Here is an 18,722-nt window from a genome sequence, read left to right on the forward strand (position 1 = left end):
GACATTCTGCAATGTGACTATTCTGTAGGTTTACACATTGCGATATTGACGATGTATTGTACAGCCGTAATATATACGTTGAAGACAGAATTATTAGCCCCCCTGTTTATTTTTTTCCCAAAATTTCTGTTTAACTGAGAGCAGATTATTTTCAACACATTTCTAAACATAATAGTTTTAATAACTCATTTCTAATAACTGATTTATTTGATCTTTGCCATGATGACAGTAAATAATATTTGACTAGATATTTTTCTAGACATTTTTATACAGCTTATAGTGACATTTAAAAGCTTAATTAGGTTAACTAGGCAGGTTAGGGTAATTAGGCAAGTTACTGTATAATGATAGTTTGTTCTGTAGACTAAATAAGCTTAAAGGGACCAATAATTTTGCCCTTAAAATGGTTCATTAAATTTTTAAAACTGCTTTTATTCTAGCCGAAATAAAACATAAAATAAATAAATAAGACTTTCTCCAGAAGAAAAAATATTATCAGAAATACTGTGAAAATTTCCTTGCTCTGTTAAACATCATTTGGGAAATATTTAAAAAAGAAAAAAAATGCAAAGGGGGCTAATAATTCTGACTTCAACTGTATGTGAATCTAGTTATTTCAAATCTTATTTACAAGATACTAGGGCTGCACAATATATCATTTCAGCATTGACATTGCTATATCCACATGCGCAATAGTCACATCGCAAAATGTGCAATGTTGAGTTAATCAAACACACAATTCTGAGCACACAAGGTTTGTGGAGTCACTGCAGTGTTTAACCATAATCAAGCCAAAGTTTATCAGCTGTACTTTTGAAGCCTTTTGAGTGTGAGAATTTCAGGGGTTTAACACTCATTTAGACACACACAAAAAAAGTGTCGTTTTGTAACTGTTAGACCAAATATGTAGCACAGTTCATTTAACTTATCTTTGGCTCTGTTGCATCTACATATGCTTAGAATTCATTAAATATTTTTGCAGATGTAATACATAAAAGAAGACCATATCAGCCTAAATCAGGGGTACCCAAACTGTTTTGTATGAAGGGCCAAAAACCAAGTATCACTGACAGATGTGGGTCGAAGGAATACATACCTTTATTTTATAAAGAAGTTGTCATGGGTAATTTCCTAGTTTATTTCCTAAGATTTAAAAGTAAATTGAAAAACATTACTTTAAGTTGTATTAATTAATGCAGTATAGCTATTTAAATGAGAACTTACTGCAATAAAAACAAGCAATCACATGTATTACACCTTGGAGTTCAATGCTGAATACACAAATCTGCCTTTGCCTTCATTTGCTCACCAAATTCTCTGCATTGTCGGGTAAGAGTATGTATATTTAAACAAAATCTGATTAATTTATGCAATTCATTTAATTTCAGTTAGCTTTTAACAATTAAACAAACAAACAAACAAACAAACAAAGGGTTACATTAAATTTGAATTGACAATCTTGAAACATCCCCATCATTCTCCCTCTCTTCTCAGATGGATGATGGACCAAACCAAAGGTTACCATGGGCCAACTTTGGCCCGCGGGCCATAGTTTGGGCATCACTGATCTATAAATGAATTCTTTATGAATAGAGCTATTCAAATCATCTGGTGAAATTGTATTTATATTGCAATATACAGCAATATATATATTGCAATATATATTGCCCCCCACCCCGTTTTATTTCTTTTTTCTTTTTTAAATATATCTCAAATAATGTTTAACAGAGCAAGGAAATTTTCACAGTATGTCTGATAATATTTTTTCTTCTTCTGGAGAAAATCTTATTTGTTTTATTATGGCTAGAATAAAAGCAGTTATTAATTAAAAAAAAACATTTTAAGGTCAAAATTATTAGCCCCTTTAAGCTATATATTTTTTTGATAGTCGACAGAACAAACTATCGTTATACAATAACTTGCCTAATTAATTACCCTAACCTGCCTAGTTAAGTTAATTAACCTAATTAAGCCTTTAAATGTCACTTTAAGCTTTAAAGAAGTGTCCAGAAAAATATCTAGTAAAATATTATTTACTGTCATCATGACAAAGATCAAATAAATCAGTTATTAGAAATGAGTCATTAAAACTATTATGTTTAGAAATGTGTTGAAGAAATCTTCTCTCCGTTAAACAGAAATGGGGGAAAAAAATAAACATGGGCTAATAATTCAGGGGCCTAATAATTCTGACTTCAACTGTAAGTCTCAGAAAAGATAAATATAACAAGGTAAGATTTTTCCAATATAAGATGCATCAATTGGACATTAAAAGATTTTCAGAAACACTGCTGTTCATTAAAGATGGAAATATGTCACTAGCTTACCAAGGCTGATAATTTAGTTATTCAGAAATGGTAAAAACAATAATATTAAACATTGTATTGCTTCCTAAATCCTAAAACTTTCTATTTTATTATATGTTATAATGTTCATTATTCAGTTCAAAAAGATTAATTCTCAGATTATTATTATTATTACTACTACTACTTGTCATTTGTGTGTGTGTGTCTGTCTGTCTGTCTGTCTGTCTGTCTGTCTGTCTGTCTGTCTGTCTGTCTGTCTGTCTGTGTGTTTTTTTTACACACTTTAAAAAACACTTTTTAATTTAATGTATGTAAGCCAAAAATAAATCTTACTGACCAGTTGAACAGTAGTGTTTGTATATTTTTAGATTTATGCATTAATAAGAATCTAACAAATCTGCCTTAGTTCTATTTAAACATTCATAATTTTTTTAAAATACTGTGAAAGATTTTTCTTACTGTAAACCTTTTCCAAGATTTGATTATGACAGTGTTTATTTAAAGTAGGTTGTTTGCTTTAGAATGATAAATGCTTAATGAAAAAAAGAACATTAGAACAAAACAAACTCATGAATGATCTTGTATGTAATTTCATGTTGACTTTAGTGCAATATATCTTCTATGTACGTTTCTATCTGTCATTTCTTGTCTTCTGTTGATCTTTTCTGAAGTTTGCGCTTTGGATCCTCTCATGCTCAAGTGTTCAGTCAGCAATTGTGTGTGTTTGGTTTCCTGTACGCTCCCTCCCGGCCCTGGTAACCCCCGCTGTGTTTCCCTGCTCTCTCCCCACAGTGCGACAGTATGCCGATATCTGTTTATTCAGCACCGCTCAGTACAAATGTCCTGTGGCTCAGGTAGAAGCCGAGTGAGTAGCCCTCTGTCCCTCTTTTCACATCCCCAATATTCAGTGATCATCTTTATTTCTCAACACCTCTTCCACATCATCATCTCCACTCTCCTGTTCTGTTTAAAATGCTCCTTTTAATCTATTTTAAAGGTTTATATCACTGAAAAAATAGGATTAATATGATTTACTTTTATTTTTTTAAGGTAAGTGGTTGCAAACAATTTATATGAGCTCAATTTAAACAAATTAAATTTAGTTTAGTAATGTTCACCTTCATTTTGTTTGTTTTAATTCAGACCATATAAATTGTTTGCAACCACTTACCATTATAAAAGTTGAGTAAATCCAATGAATCTAGTCCAAAATAGGTTTGCATCCATACAAAATGAAAACTTGGACTGCGTCTGAATGATCCTCTCTAAACTTTCTGAGAGCCTACTGTTCTCTGATTGGTTGATTACCTAGTAGGCTGTGATTGGTCTACAACTTACAACGTGTGTCAGAAATCAAACGCAGGTTACCATTATTACATTTTAGCTTTGAAGGCTTAATCAACACTTAAACGCAGTGATGCAGTGGCACTGGTTTATCATCTAAATGGGACTTATTTTAAGTGCATTCAAGGAAAATTTGCTTTCACAGCACAGACAGCAGCATTTTTTTTGACATATTGTCAAGTCAAATCTAAATCTTCTAAGCCTCGGAAGCAGCAACAGTGTTTAAGGGTCACCATAGAGGATGTCCGTGAGCCAAAGCGGAGAATATTGGCTGACATCATGCAGATTTGTTACAAACCAGTGTAGGTTTGTGCAGGGTGTAAGATTGATATGACTGACAACTCATTTCAGGCAGTTCAGAATCTGTTCTTTCTTTTGAGAGACATTAACATTTATTGTGCACTTTGATATTGGAATGATATTGATATTGTGGAATATCTTGGAATTCTAAAAGGACTTTTCCAGACAATAAAAGTCAGGAAATAGATTTTTTTTTGTCCTAGTCATGGAATATCATGGATATTTTTAATGCATTTTGTCATGCCTTGTTGTTAGGCTAGCATGTCAGCATAATATAAATTTTAGGGACTTTGGCTTCAAAATGCCTACTTCAAAGACTGACTGAGTAGATGTCATGGAAAGCAACTGTAAAGTTGCTATCGATCTATCAAATATGGGAGCAAATATTAAGTATATCTGATTATTTTCAAAACCTGTGGTAACTTATCCATTGTTGCTCTCGTAATGGCTATTAAAGTCCTGCAAAATGTTATTCTAGTTAAAAGCATTTTAACGATATGCAAAGCACAGCAGCAGCCTGTTTTCCATGGTCATTATAGGTCATAGAAATTCAGCATTTTAGTCAGTGAAACGTCAGGGAATTTGATATTTGTAGATTTTACATCCTCAAACAGGTTACTTATACACCACATGCAAGGTAATATCCAAGAAAAAGCATAAGAGGGGCATTTTAAAGAATCTTATTTGTGACTTTACCTCTGTTATCTCTTCTGTTTTTGCTTCATGTCTTAGTTACGTTAAAGTAGCGTGTGAACAAAGTAGATTTGTAGTACTTTATAGTACAAGTGCTTCTGATGTATCCTCGTCTATTGAGCAGGTTGGCTATTGATTGTTTTCTTTTTGTTTGTTTATTTTTTACGACACCAGCGTCAAATAGATCTTTTTAAAATGGTATCATGACTGGATGGTATCTAAACAAATACTTAAAACTAGAGCCAAAATATGTTGGAAGACATTGAAGAAGGCAGTTATATTTATTACAGATTACTACTTTAAAATGTAGCCTATTGGGTTTTTTTTTCTTCTCTTAAAAGGAAGCACATGTCCAATCTTTTACCTCTTACACCTCCAATTGCTGTTAACGGCTCAGGATTGCTGAAACGAGGCACCAAAATCTGCTTTCTGATTTGTTTAAAGTACATAACAATTGTATAGGTACCAGTGCCCCATTGGCAGCAGTGTTGGGGAAATGAGTACAAAGTAACTTGTTACTGTAACTAAATTACTTATCCACTGAGAAAAGTAAAGTAATGGATTACTGTTCATTTTTTGATCATTTAATTTGTTACTTATACTGTACTTTGCTGTCAAAATAAGATTTATACAAACTTATTTTGCACAATATTTATATTTTTCAACTTCAGAAGGTTACATTCATCAAGATAATTGCAAATGCTGAAGAAACAAAGTCAGAATTTAGTGGTGTGATGAAATATAGTGTCATTAAAATTACATTTATTTTTGCAGAGTGATTCTAAATGTTACTTAAATGTAATATTGTTATTAAAATGCTTAGAAAATTCAATTTTGCTCTTTTCTTTTTTTCCCAAACTTAATTTTAGGCAAAGTTTGACTTTGATTTAAAAGTTTAATTTCCATTTAGATAAATAGAGATGGTTTGTTTGTTGAACTTAAGTTACATTGCATCTACATGCCAACTTATTCTCATTAGATTATGAGTAGACTGTTAGATTGGGGTTAGGTTTGGGGTTGGGGTTAGTGTAAGTTGACATGTACTTGCAAAGTTTCTTATAGTCAGTTAAATGTCTGTTTAGCAGCAGTATCAACAGATATTAAGCAGACAGTCTACTAATACAAAATTTGACCATCAAAATAAAGTGTTACCAAATAGGGATTTTAAATAGTATTGCAGTCAAGTAATTAAACTCATTGAGTAATTAAAACTATGTTTAGACATCAGAAATTTAAAAGTAATTTAAATGCAGTTTAAAAGATGCTATTAGTACCCAACCCTCATTGAACTAAGCTTTGTTTTTGCTAAAGCCATGCTCGCGCATCCAACCGTCTAAAATAAACTCCAGTTCATGCTTGTCTGTACAGCTTTGTCGCTTGTTCCCTGTTAAATACCCAGAAGTCACTTCATCCTTGACCAGTCTGTGACCTTCTCAATCTGTAGTCGTCATGCAGTCTTTTACAGCAGCACCCCTCATTTGACATGACACAGAATGGCTTAACCCTTTCGACCCGCTGCTGAAAGTCCCACCGCTGGCCTCGTAGTCAATAGTTTTTCAGTGCTATTAGGACAACAAAGACTTTCTCTCTCAGTGCTACAGGTTACAGATGTGGTTCTTTACTCTCACGACACCTACAGCAAGTCTGTGGGCCGACAGTCATCACGGTGAGTCTCACACTTAAGTGTTTGTTGTGGCTCCTGTGACCCTGCGCTCACCCCTGGTTGTCGATGAAGGCTCTTGGACCCTTTTCTCCATCCTCTGTGTGAGATGAAGCAGTGTTGCTTTACTTTTACCCCCCCCCCCCCCCCCCACCCCCCCAAAAAAAGAAGCGCAGTTGTCTAGAGCTGTTAAGTCAGTTGGGACCAGCTAGTTTCGTTTTTGTAGTTTCCAGCTTGAATTCCCCCTGTATTTTCCCTTTATTTATCTTTTACAACTTCCTGTCAGGAAAAACAAATCGCGTATGAGTAGCATACTGAATAATCCTGCCGTTTCTTTTTTGTCTTTCTCTTTCCGCTTTTTCTGTCTTCACCATATGTTCACCTGATCTTTCATCCTGAAGCGTTATTTATGTTCTCATGAAACAAATTTTAGTTTTAACTTCCCAAACTCTGGCAGAGAGCTGCTTAATGATCCCACATACAACAGGTTACTGTGCATCGACATGCAGCTTTTGTGTCTACATTACATTGATCATCTCAATTAGGTGTCATCAAATGTTACACTTCAGTCAACTCAGGTATGCTGTACTATATATACATAGTGTTTATTTACAAAAAAAAATTCTGTTTGTTTTTGTTTTGCTTTTTAATAAATTTTTCTATTATTATTATTATTATTAAATTAAACAAATCAGTAAAGTCTTAGTCACCACAATACTTTTGATATATTAATAATAAAAATACAATTACTTTGTTAAATTGTTATAATTATTAAATCTAAAGACATTGATTGTGTTATTATTATTATTATTATTATTAGTAGTAGTAGTAGTAGTAGTAGTATTAGTATTAGTATTATTATCATCATAAAACACCAGTAAAAATGAAAAACTAATACTTATGGTTGTTTTCTTCTTAGCTTACAGACATTAAACAAAATAGAGCTTATATTTTGGTGTTAAACCACAAAGAAACTTCACTTATTCAAGATGGTGTATGTATTGTTGTGGGTTGACAGTTGACACACAGCCTTTGTCTTACATTGATCATCTATAGGTGTCAATAAATGTTACACTTCAGTCAACTCATAGGTGTACTGTACTGTAGTGTTTATTTACAAAAATCTTTTTCTGTTTGATTTTGTTTTGCTTTTTAATTTATTTTTATTTTTCTGTTACTGTTATTAAATTAAACAAATCAGTAAAATCATCACTATACCTTTGATATAATAATAATAATAATAATAATAATAATAATAATAATAAATATACAATTACTTTGACTAATAGATATAAATATTAAACCTAAATAAATTAATATTTTGTGATTTTTTTTTTTTTTTTTTTTTTTTTTTTTTTTTTTTTTTTATTATTATTATCATCATCATATAACACCAGTAAAAATGTTAAATTAATATTTATGGTTGTTTTTTCTTTGCTTACAGACATTAAACAAAATAGAGCTTATATTTTAGGGGTTAAACCGCAAAGAACTTATTCAAGATGTTGTATGGTATTGTTATGGATTGACACAGCCTTTGTCTTACATTGATCATCTAAATTGGTTGTCAATAAATGTTTCACTTCAACCAACTCATAAGTATTCTGTATTGTAAATAGTGTTTATTTTCAAAAATCTTTTTTGTTTGATTTTGTTTTGCTTTTTAATTACTATTTAACTTGATTTTTATTAGACTGTCAGTGATTAAAACCTTGAAACACTGCCCTGGCAACTAGCAGTGTTTGCCTTTTATTTCAACCAGTGTTTATCTTCGCTTTAAAATAAAAATATACACAGGTCGCTACTGTACAGGGGAAATAAGCAGGAAGCTGACAGTATTGATTTATGAGAGAAGGCTGTTTTAAAATGCGATCACACTTTTCATATGAATGCAAATGCTGTTTTACGTTTTGTGTTCTAGCGTTAAAACCCTGACTTGAAAATGTATTTCACATAAATGTGTGACCAGTACAATATCGACAGATCATTGTGTGACATCTTACTGGTAATCTACAAGACTACAGCATTGCTATAATACATAATGCATATTTTATGCATTATAAGCAGTGGTGAAAGTGAAAATAGTACTGAAATATCAAACTCAAGTAAAAGTACCATTACTTTCCAGAATATGTAATACAAGTAAAGTATCTGTTCTATACATTACTCAAAGTGTGAGTAAAAATTGCCTTTTCTTAATAAAAACTTCTCAAGAGTAGTGAGTATTATGTGGTAAAAGTTATTCTATTTTATACCTGGCAAAATAAAAAATATAGCTTACATCAGTCCGATAAGGGTGTTTAAGTTAAAATGATTGCCATTCATGAACTATACATTTAAAATGTGATGAATTAAACTTGAGAACACATAACATTAATAGATCGACCTATAATAAGCTAACAGAAAGCAGGTTGATACATTAACATGCAGAACAAAGTCATTGTATCCTAAAGGGCAAATATCTAGCTGTAGCAATATGTAAACGATTCATTTATGCACTTTGAACCCTGACTAACATGCTACGAGTGTCCAGCAGTTTGCTCCACAAAAAACACTGACAGAATGCTTGAATAAAAGCACTGACAGAATGCTTGCGATTTGTGCGTGTGTTTGAAAACGTAACGTTCTGTAGTGCAATTTAAAAAAATGTAAATTGATCAGATAATAAAAAAGATAACATAAGCTAACATAATAATAACATAAGCATTCAGACATTATTCAGACCTCATAATGCATCCTTCAAAGGCAGTAGGAGGTCCAAAAATGCTTAGCTTTCTGACATGAGCAGTGACTCTGAAGACCTTGAGCTGGTTGAGTCGCTCTGAACTCTGCAGGATCTGGTCTAGTGTTACTGTAGACTGTGAATTTGACAGTAATACCAGTACTTTGTATTGTTAAAGTCAGTGCAAAGTCAAGGTCAGTTCTTACCTGTAATACTGCTGCTGTTCTGCTCCATCTCTAATTATGTTGTGTCTAAGCATTTGTATGTGCATGTCTTTTTAAAAGAGTTCAGAGCAAATAACATCACTTAGAATAGGCATTTTAAAATGTTTTAATGTCACAGACCCCCAAATATAACAATCTGCTGCAGGAAGTGAGCATTTTAAAGTTTTTTTGTTTGTTTTCTGTCAGTGAGATAGAATATCATTTAAGTTAACCAAGTGATTTCTGATCATTGTCAGACTGAAATGGGAATGATGTCTATTTTTATTTTATGGTTTTAGTTTCCAACATATATTTTATTTCCACCCAAACTGTTTCACAGACCTTACAGCATCCCCTAGAGGTTGTCTGGGTCTTTGTTTTGAAAACTACTTGCCTGCAGCCTGTAACTGACATTTCCAGAATCCAACTGGAATACGATTCATAAATAATGTGAATGAAAGAAACAGATTATGGCATTAATTACAGAATTCCAGAGAGTTTGTCTTATTTTTTCTCTCTCGTATCACTATCAGTGTTATTGTATAAATTTGCAGTATTGTCATATTTATTAATATTTAAAATTTAATGGTATACTTTTAGCTATAGGCCGGTATAAGATTCTAATGGTATACTGTAATAACCTTGGATAGAAATACCACTGTATCACGGTATTGTGATTACTGCTCAACAATAAGTTTTTTTTCTAAATGTCTGGGTAAAATTAAAAAACTAACTTTTTTTCCACCATTGAACACAATTTTATTTTAAGAAACATAATATTTTGGAACTGTAAACATGTCAGGCTATTATTATTATTATTATTATTATTATTATTATTATTATTAATAATAATAATAATAATAAAAGAAAAGCTGTTAGCACTAAAATCACCAGTACACTTGATATATTAATAATAAAATACAATTAATTTGACTAATAGTTATAATTTTTACTTCTAAAGGAATTGATTTTGTATTATTTATTTATTTATTTATTTTTAACACCAGTGAAAATGCTAAACTAATATTTATGTTTGTTTTTTCTCCCTTTGCTTAGACATTAAACCATAGAGCTTATATTTTGGTGTAAAACCACAAAAAAAAAAACAGTCCTGAAATGCTTCTGTTACGTAGACAACATATTTAAAAACCCTTTTAATTACAAACCTGGAAAGATGTTTGGCGCATGCTGCATTTTCATCTGCACATTGTATGTGACTTGAGCACGCGGTGCATCAGATGATTTTAATAGTTTTACAAAACAACAACAACAACACCACCAGATTAACATTCATAAATTAATTTTACCTTCTTTCACCCCAACACACATTTCGTTACATTTTTCTTCATATGAATTGAACAGATTTCCACCACTAAAGATTTTCTTTTTCCAGGATCTTTAAGGAACAAAGACTGACTGTGTTTTGTTTGTGCGTCTGCAGTGACCAGGTGTCTTCGAGCTCCACGTTCTGTAAGGTGTACACACTCACACCCACACTAAGCAATAACCGAGAGAAGAGGGGTCTGGCTCTGGATGGACAGCTCAAACATGAAGACACCAACTTGGCCTCCAGTACCATGTAAGTGGCCTTCAGCTGACACCGCATCACATGCTCGTTCTTGCGTGCTGCCAGAAAAGAAGAACATTATAGCATTAGAACATCTTGAGGTTTTGGTGCTTGTAAAGTTAACCCAACCCATGTGCTCATATAAAGCCTCTAGCGGGGTTTTAGCCATTTCTGTGCTCATTGTGTTTTTCGCTGTGCTTTCAGAGTGAAGGATGTGTCCAATAAGGAGGTGCTGGGGATCTTGGTGTCCTACAGAGTTAAAGTTAAACTTGTGGTGTCCCGTGGAGGGTGAGTGTACGCTTTGGCTTCAGTACTTCATTTAGACTTAAAGGGATAGTTCACCCAAAACTAAAAACGAACTTTTTACTCGCTTTCTAGTGGCTCCAAAACCTTTTTTTCTGGTGAACACAAAGTTTATATTTTGAACAATGTTGGAAACTTGTAACCAAGGCTTGACATTAACAGCTGTGGCAGGTTAGACAGCTTCTCCTACTAGCCACATTGGCTGGTTAAAAATGATTTTTGAATTGCAGGGTTCGACAATAGAGATGGCCCAATATGCGTGCAAATGTGGTCTCAGAATCGAGAAGTAGCACGACTGACAAAAATAGCGTTCGCGCAAGCAAAAAAAACAAGTGAATGCCGATTAAGAGGATGATCACTCGCACGCACAGGTAATGTGATGCGCGCAACTGTTTAAAAAGCGTGTGCGCTCCCATTTCCTGGCGTGAAGCAACCATGCCTGGAAACGCAACTGCTGTGATTGGTTCTCTTTGAAATAGACTTGACAAAAAGTGATGCTCGTGCACCCACATTCCTGCTGCTTACAAGAACTCCAGATGTTTTTAAAAATTGTCTTTTTGTAAGCTGCAGCAACAGTTGCTGCTTTCGCTTTAACCATTTTTTAAACAGATTATTAATGGGCCTAGCATTAACCATGTGCACGTGATCATACTGTAATTGAGTAGTTTTTCTCAGAAATTGTACTTTACGAAGTAGTTTTAAAAATGTGTACTTTTACTTTACCTTGAGTACATTTTTAGTGCAGTGTTGGTCCTTTTACTCCACTACTTTCCTTCAACCATCAGTCACTACTTTGATTTTTCTAATCCCCATAGACAGGAAAAAATAGTTTGGTGATTCCTGTCCAATCATATCGCACATAGAAGATAAATCGCATCATACTGAACTACCTTAAGACATGGGCCCTTTATAATTGCAACAAACTGTTTGGAAGCATTTAAAGTGTCCAAGAAGATTTCCAAAATCATCAAACACATTGACCCAGAGACTGTTTAAATACATATCACTGATGAGAAGATGAGAGATGTTTACTGTATGATAACCGAAATGGCCTTAAAAACCCAGCAGCAGGCACAAGACATCAACATGATGTCAGATTGACGTTGTACCCCAACGTTGCGGGGACGTTGCATTTTGTTTGGAAATGGAAATTGGGTTGATGTCAGAACCCAACGACAGGCCAACATCAGTGTCCAACGTGCAACCTATAACAAAATATTAATGTCTAATGATGTTACAGCTTGACGTTGTGTGGATGTTACCACTATGACGTCTATCAGATGTTGGATATTGGTTGTCATACCTGATAATATATATATATATATATATATATATATATATATATATATATATATATATATATATATATATATATATATATATATATATATATATATATATATATATATATATATATATATATATATATATACACACATATTCCTACATACACACTTAAATACTAAAAATTTAAAACAAGAACCAACAAACTTTGTCTTTTGTCAGGGATGTGTCGGTGGAGCTGCCTTTTGTCTTGATGCACCCCAAGCCCTCCGAGCAGCCCAACTCTAGACCGCAGTCAGGTAACGCCTCAAATTTATTTTGATTAAAACAAACTCAATTCATGTATTTGCAATTTATGTGACCAAGTATGTGTGCACATTTACATTGCATTTACATTTAAGCAATCAGCAGACTTTTTATGCTCAAGGTAATCACCTCAGCAGTGGTATTGAGGGGGAAGAGAGAGCACTGCTTATTCACTAATTCACCTGTCTGTGCCAGAATTGAACCTGCAACCTTTGGATCACAACTCTCTAATCATAAACCAACTGCCCCATGCACTTTCCACTAGAGATGGGGGAAGATATTGACAGATTATTTATATATGTCAGTTTAGATTGAATTTAACTCATATCTGACTCCAATTTCAATATGAGATGGTTTAGAATATTAATGTATTTATCTTTCATTTTATCTGACTCATTTAATCATAAAACTAAAGTAAAACTAATAAAATTAAGTAGATTAAATAAATATCTCATTTAGATGAATGTTTGAACCTTTTGCCTTTACTCGTAACTATTATTATTTAATAGTCAGGTAAATATGCAATGTGGCAATTATTTAGTCAACTTATAAACAATCAATACAAGACATCAAATTCTCAAAGATAAATCAAAGATCAAAAGATGCATATCTGATTTCAAAATATACATAGTATAGAGCATGAGAGCTCTATAATACGGGCTAATCTGGTTGCAGAATCAACCTGAGCTTCTTGACATGTTTCCTTAAATAGTTAGTCAACCCATATTAAAACATTCTCCAAGTTGGGCTGTCTGAAACAACAATGGGAACCCACCTGCTGTGGGAATCAGTTGGTAATTTGGATAGAGAATCCTGACAAATGTCACCCCTTCTGCAGTGGGTCAAAGATACCTAAAGTTTCAAGTGGTTACTTACATTATGTCTATTTCTATGAGAATGATACCATTGTACCAGTCGCACCTAGACATTTCAAATGATATCAAACATGATGCAAAAAGTCACTTGCATTTGATTCAGAACATTCATACTCTGAGATGACCATTCTTTGTATTTGTTCTTTGAGTTGGGTGAAGGGAAGGGAGTGCGGGAGATTGAGCTTTCCCTCATTCTCACTCCACTGAGTGTGGAGACAATTGTCTCTGTGTTTATATACAGTTGAAGTCAGAAAAATTAGACCCCATTGATTTTTTTTTTCTTTTCTTTTTTAAATATTTCTCAAATGATGTTTAACAGAACAAGGAAATTTCCACAATATGTTTTCTTCTGGAGAAAGTCTTATTTGTTGTATTTAGGCTAGAATAAAAACAGTTTTTTATTTAAGAACCATTTTAAAGTCAAAATTATTAGCTCCTTTAAGGTATATTTCGTTTCAATAGTCTACAGAACAAACCATCATTATATAATAACTAATTATAAGCCTAATTACCCTATCCTGTCTAGTTAACCTGATTAACCTAGTTACGCCTTTAAATGTCACTTTAAGCTGTATAGCAGTGTCTTGAAAATATATATAGTCAAATATTACTGTCATCATGGCAATGATAAAATAAATGAGTTATTAAAACTATTATGTTTAGAAATGTGTTGAGAAAAATCTTCTCTCCGTTAAACAGAAATTGGGGGGAAAAACGGGTCGAATAATTCAGGGGGGCTAATAATTCTTACTTCAACTGTATATCCTGTTTGTATTGTCCATATGTGTATGCATAAAAGTATTTATGATTTCTTAAAACTTACACCTTCAACATACAGTAAGTTAGTAAAATAAAGATGCCAGCATGGTTTTCATTAGTGTTGGTCAGTTTGTCTGATTGACAATCCCATTTCATTGAACATCAGACAATAAAACTGAAGTCAGAAACACAAACTGAGTAATGTTTCTGTCTAGTTAAAAAAGGTTTTTTCCTTTGGGGCACGTTTTGAAGTTGGAAAAAGGTCATGAAAAGAACATTATACTATATTTAAAATCTCAATAATTTTGTATTGTGATAATATCATATTTTGAGGACTCCCACCCTTACTTACCATCCTAAAATCATTTTAGGGCAGTATGAATCGTGCAGGTTTTTAAGTTGCCATGCTGTAAGGCCATATTAAACACTCAAAATCAGACTTCACTCATGCTACGTGTGAACATGACACATTTGATTCACTTCATGTCACCTTTTTAATTATGTATAAATGAGTTTTGATAATATAGATAGAGTTTTAACAGAACTTGCCGCTGTCCCCCACAGCTGTGCCAGAGAGCGACGTCCCAGTGGATGCAAACCTCATCGAGTTTGAAACAAAGTGAGTTGGCTGGGATTTCTCTTTCACGATATGAAATTCGTGTCGTATGCGTATGTTTTTACTCCCTTTTCTCTCTATCTCCAGTAACTTCTCGCAGGATGATGACTTTGTGTTTGAGGACTTTGCACGGCTCAGGCTGAAGGGAATGAAAGACGAAGAGGACGACCACTTCTGCTAACGGGCCGGAGGCTGTATGGACGGCCATCAGGGGTGCCAACCTGCCAGTACTCATACCTCTGCTCCACTGCGCCCATTTGATATAGTGGAGCTCTTACTGATACTTTCTTTCTGTCCTCCCTTCCTCCTTTTGTCTTTTGGTTCCCTTTCACAGCGTTTTCAGCATCCTTGAGGTGCTTTTAATCGACCTCTGTTTCTCTGGTCATGCGAACCGCTTCACTGGGGTGCTTGTTTGTCCGATAGAGAGTTTGAGGGAGAAGGAAACTGATGTTTTTGTCGTTGGACAAAGGGGTCCATTGATTCAGGGGATTTTATTCGTTTTCCTTTTGGTTTTCCTGTCATCATATTCCCACTTATATATCGAGTGGGCATTATTAGCTATGTAATTATGATATATGTTCTATGTTATTTCATTGTACAGTACATACACTGTTCACGGACACCATAGGGAACTTAAGTTTGGTGTTAATTTGATTCCACTTTTGCTAGAACTGTAATCCAATCCCTCCATACCTGCTCGGTAGCTTTTTATGTTATAGTTATGTAAAGCGTATACATATCATACAGAAAAACGCGTAGTAACACTTTTCTGTGCACTCGTAGTGCACGCAATACTCCGATAAATAAGGTTGTGGCATTTTTTTTAGTGGAAGAGTAGCGCATCGGGACACAAGCATCTGGTTTCTTATTGTACATTTTAGCCTCTATTCCACATGTCGAAGTTGTAGGATATGTAAACACTGCTACAAGTCTTCAGTGTGAAATTAGCTTGTAGATACAAGAAGAGGACAGGGACAGGCTCGGTATGTGCCACACACACACACACACACACACACACAATGTAATTCCTCATTCTTTGTGCCTGCCAAACTTTATTTGCCAAAATGTGATGATTTTACAATGTTGCTTGTAAGTTAAGCTCCGCTCATCTGGGTTGGAAATCACATGCTCATTCCACGTTTCAGTTCTATCACAGAAGCTGTCGATGTAATCATTGGACTGCCAGAAATATTTTGATGATGGTATTTAAAAAAAAAAAAATAATCGCATTTATACAAGCATGATTTCCAGGACTTTTTTGACTTTTTAATCTCGTTCTCCCAGGATCAGCCCTTTCCTATGACATTCTGCATAGTTTACTACTGAACAATGGCAAATGTACTAATGTTACAATGTGTACAAGGAAGTAACATTTTGCAGTGAACAAAGTGGAGCTCCCGTTGAAGGACAAAAAGCTATCTTGAAAATAAAGGATTGCTTTGTATAAAGCACCCATATAATCATGCTAGTTGTGCATACTTGCTTTACATTTCAACTTCTGTGTGCTTATAAGTTGAAAAAAGGTGTTGTCTGTCATTCTTTCTGCCTTGCTATATCGGATGTTTTGAATGGAAAGGTTTTGCATTGATTTATTTAGGGGTCATCAGTGCAGTCATACTAAACATACACATAAATCGAGTTTTACAGGTATAATGCATTTCTTCAATGGTTTAGTTTAGGAGCCAAACAATGGTTATTTTTACATTTTTTTTTTACAATTTAAATGACATTTTATTTTAATGTATGAACATAAGAGATGAATAACACAATCTCCTGCTTAAACAGTACATGGGTCAGTAGTAAAAAGTGGTTTTCAAGCATAAAAACTTGTATTTTTGTATACATTCGAATTTGTAGTTAAAAAAAAAAACTATTTATATATATATCTCACACACACACACACTGGCCACTTTAGTAAAGTGAACTCATTGTCATGTTCAAGAAACTGGTCTACAATATTTGGCTGTGGCATTGATAATTGGTACTAATGGGCCCAAAGTGTGCCAAGCAAATATCCCCCACACCATTACACCACCAGCCTTAACCATTGATACAAGGCAGGATGGATCTATGCTTTCATGTTGTTGATGGCAAATTCTGACCCTACCATCCGAATGTTGCAGCAGAAATCAAGACTCATCAGACCAGGCAATGTTTTTTCAATATTCTATTGTCCATTTTTGGTGAGCCTGTGCGAATTGTAGCCTCAGTTTGCTGTTCTTAGCTGACAGGAGTGGTACCCGGTGTGGTCTTCTGCTGCTGTAGCACATCCACCTCAAGGTTTGACGTCTTGTGAGAGATGCTCTTCTGCACACCTCTGTTGTAATGATTCTCCTCTGACCTCTTGCATCAACCAGGCATTTGCACCCACAGAACTGCCGCTCACTGGATATTTTCTCTTTTTCGCACCATTCTCTGTAAACCCTAGAGATGGTTGTGCGTGAAAATCCCAGTAGTTCAGCAGTTTCTGAAATACTCAGACCAGCCCATCTGGCACCAAAAACCATGCCACGTTCAAAGTCACTTAAATCAACTTTCTTCTCCATTCTGATGCTCAGTTTGAACTGCAGCAGATCGTCTTGACCATGTCTACAGGCCTAAATGCATTGAGGTGCTGCCATGTGATAGGCTGATGTTAATTTACATTAACGAGCAGTTGGACAGGTGTACCTAATAAAGTGGCTGGTGAGTGTATATTACACGCACACACACACACACACACACACACACACACACACACACACATACACATATTTAAAGACAACACCCACTAAATTTTCTTTCAGTTTAACAACAACTTTTCTTCTTAAAAATAATCTTGTCAAGCATATTTACAGCAAAAAATATTCGAAACGTATTAAAATATTAAACTGGATCCCCAAAATAGTTTAATATTTTTTTATTCATACTTTGCCAATATCCTTCAACTGTGTTTCATAATTTAAAATTCAGTGTGATCACTTACTCTTATATATTTTAAACAGTACATGTCCAAACAAGTATGATGATGGAAACATTATTTCAGCCATATTTTGACATAATTTTACAAACATATTTTTGTGTATATAAAATAATTTTAATATCTAACTTGATGCATATTCCAAAATTGGGCGTCTTGTCTTTGACCCATTTAGCAAAGCTATTAATACAGAGCATATTACTGCAAGTACAGAGCATCTAATGAAATCAGATTTGAGGAGGATGTTGAGGTTTCTGGATCGGTTTCCTCTCTAGGCTAAAAGCTGATTGATTTCTTCAATTCTGCACTGTCAGGGAAGTCATTTGCATAATGTGCTGTACGATATTTAAAATTTCATGCAGGCTGTCGTACAAGTGTCTATTTCTACTCGTTCATTTGTAATATGCTAAATTTATTCAGATGAAACTCTTTTTACTGACGTGTCTATATTAATGTGGAAAACTCAATGATTCAATATTTTTTATTATTTCACAAATAACATCTTGATTATAAAATACATCACTGTGTGTCAAGCACATTATGTGGAGTTTCATTAAAATCCACCTGCAATGTGCAACTAGTGAGCAATGACTGTTTTAAACCAGCTTACAAAGATCATTTGGATCTAATTATAAAAGTGACATTTAAATATATTCAATTAAATATTGATTGATTTTCACTTTATTTTTTAAGAAAATAATGCCTTTTAGCTCACGTTTGCTTTTCTGTCCAATAGTGAATTCTTAGCTTGTAAACTGTATTTATTCAAGAAGCAACTAGAGATTTTTTTTTTTTTTTTTATTTTAACAGCAGTCTTTTAACTTC

The 18,722-nt window shown here is 33.9% G+C and overlaps 1 protein-coding gene across 1 annotated transcript in view; it reads left to right on the forward strand.

The window, feature by feature from the left end:
• arrb2b (arrestin, beta 2b) overlaps positions 1–16,398 on the forward strand; it is an 81,480-nt gene extending 65,082 nt beyond the window's left edge. The window contains 6 exon segments of the mRNA XM_056462723.1: positions 3,099–3,171; positions 10,670–10,807; positions 11,000–11,083; positions 12,605–12,681; positions 14,887–14,941; positions 15,026–16,398. Coding sequence (XP_056318698.1) covers positions 3,099–3,171; positions 10,670–10,807; positions 11,000–11,083; positions 12,605–12,681; positions 14,887–14,941; positions 15,026–15,119 — 521 coding nt within the window. The 3' untranslated portion in view covers positions 15,120–16,398.
• The last annotated feature ends 2,324 nt before the right edge of the window (positions 16,399–18,722 follow it).

The sequence above is a fragment of the Danio aesculapii genome, chromosome 7, assembly GCF_903798145.1.
Source record: "Danio aesculapii chromosome 7, fDanAes4.1, whole genome shotgun sequence".
In the NCBI taxonomy this organism is placed as follows: Eukaryota; Metazoa; Chordata; class Actinopteri; order Cypriniformes; family Danionidae; genus Danio; species Danio aesculapii.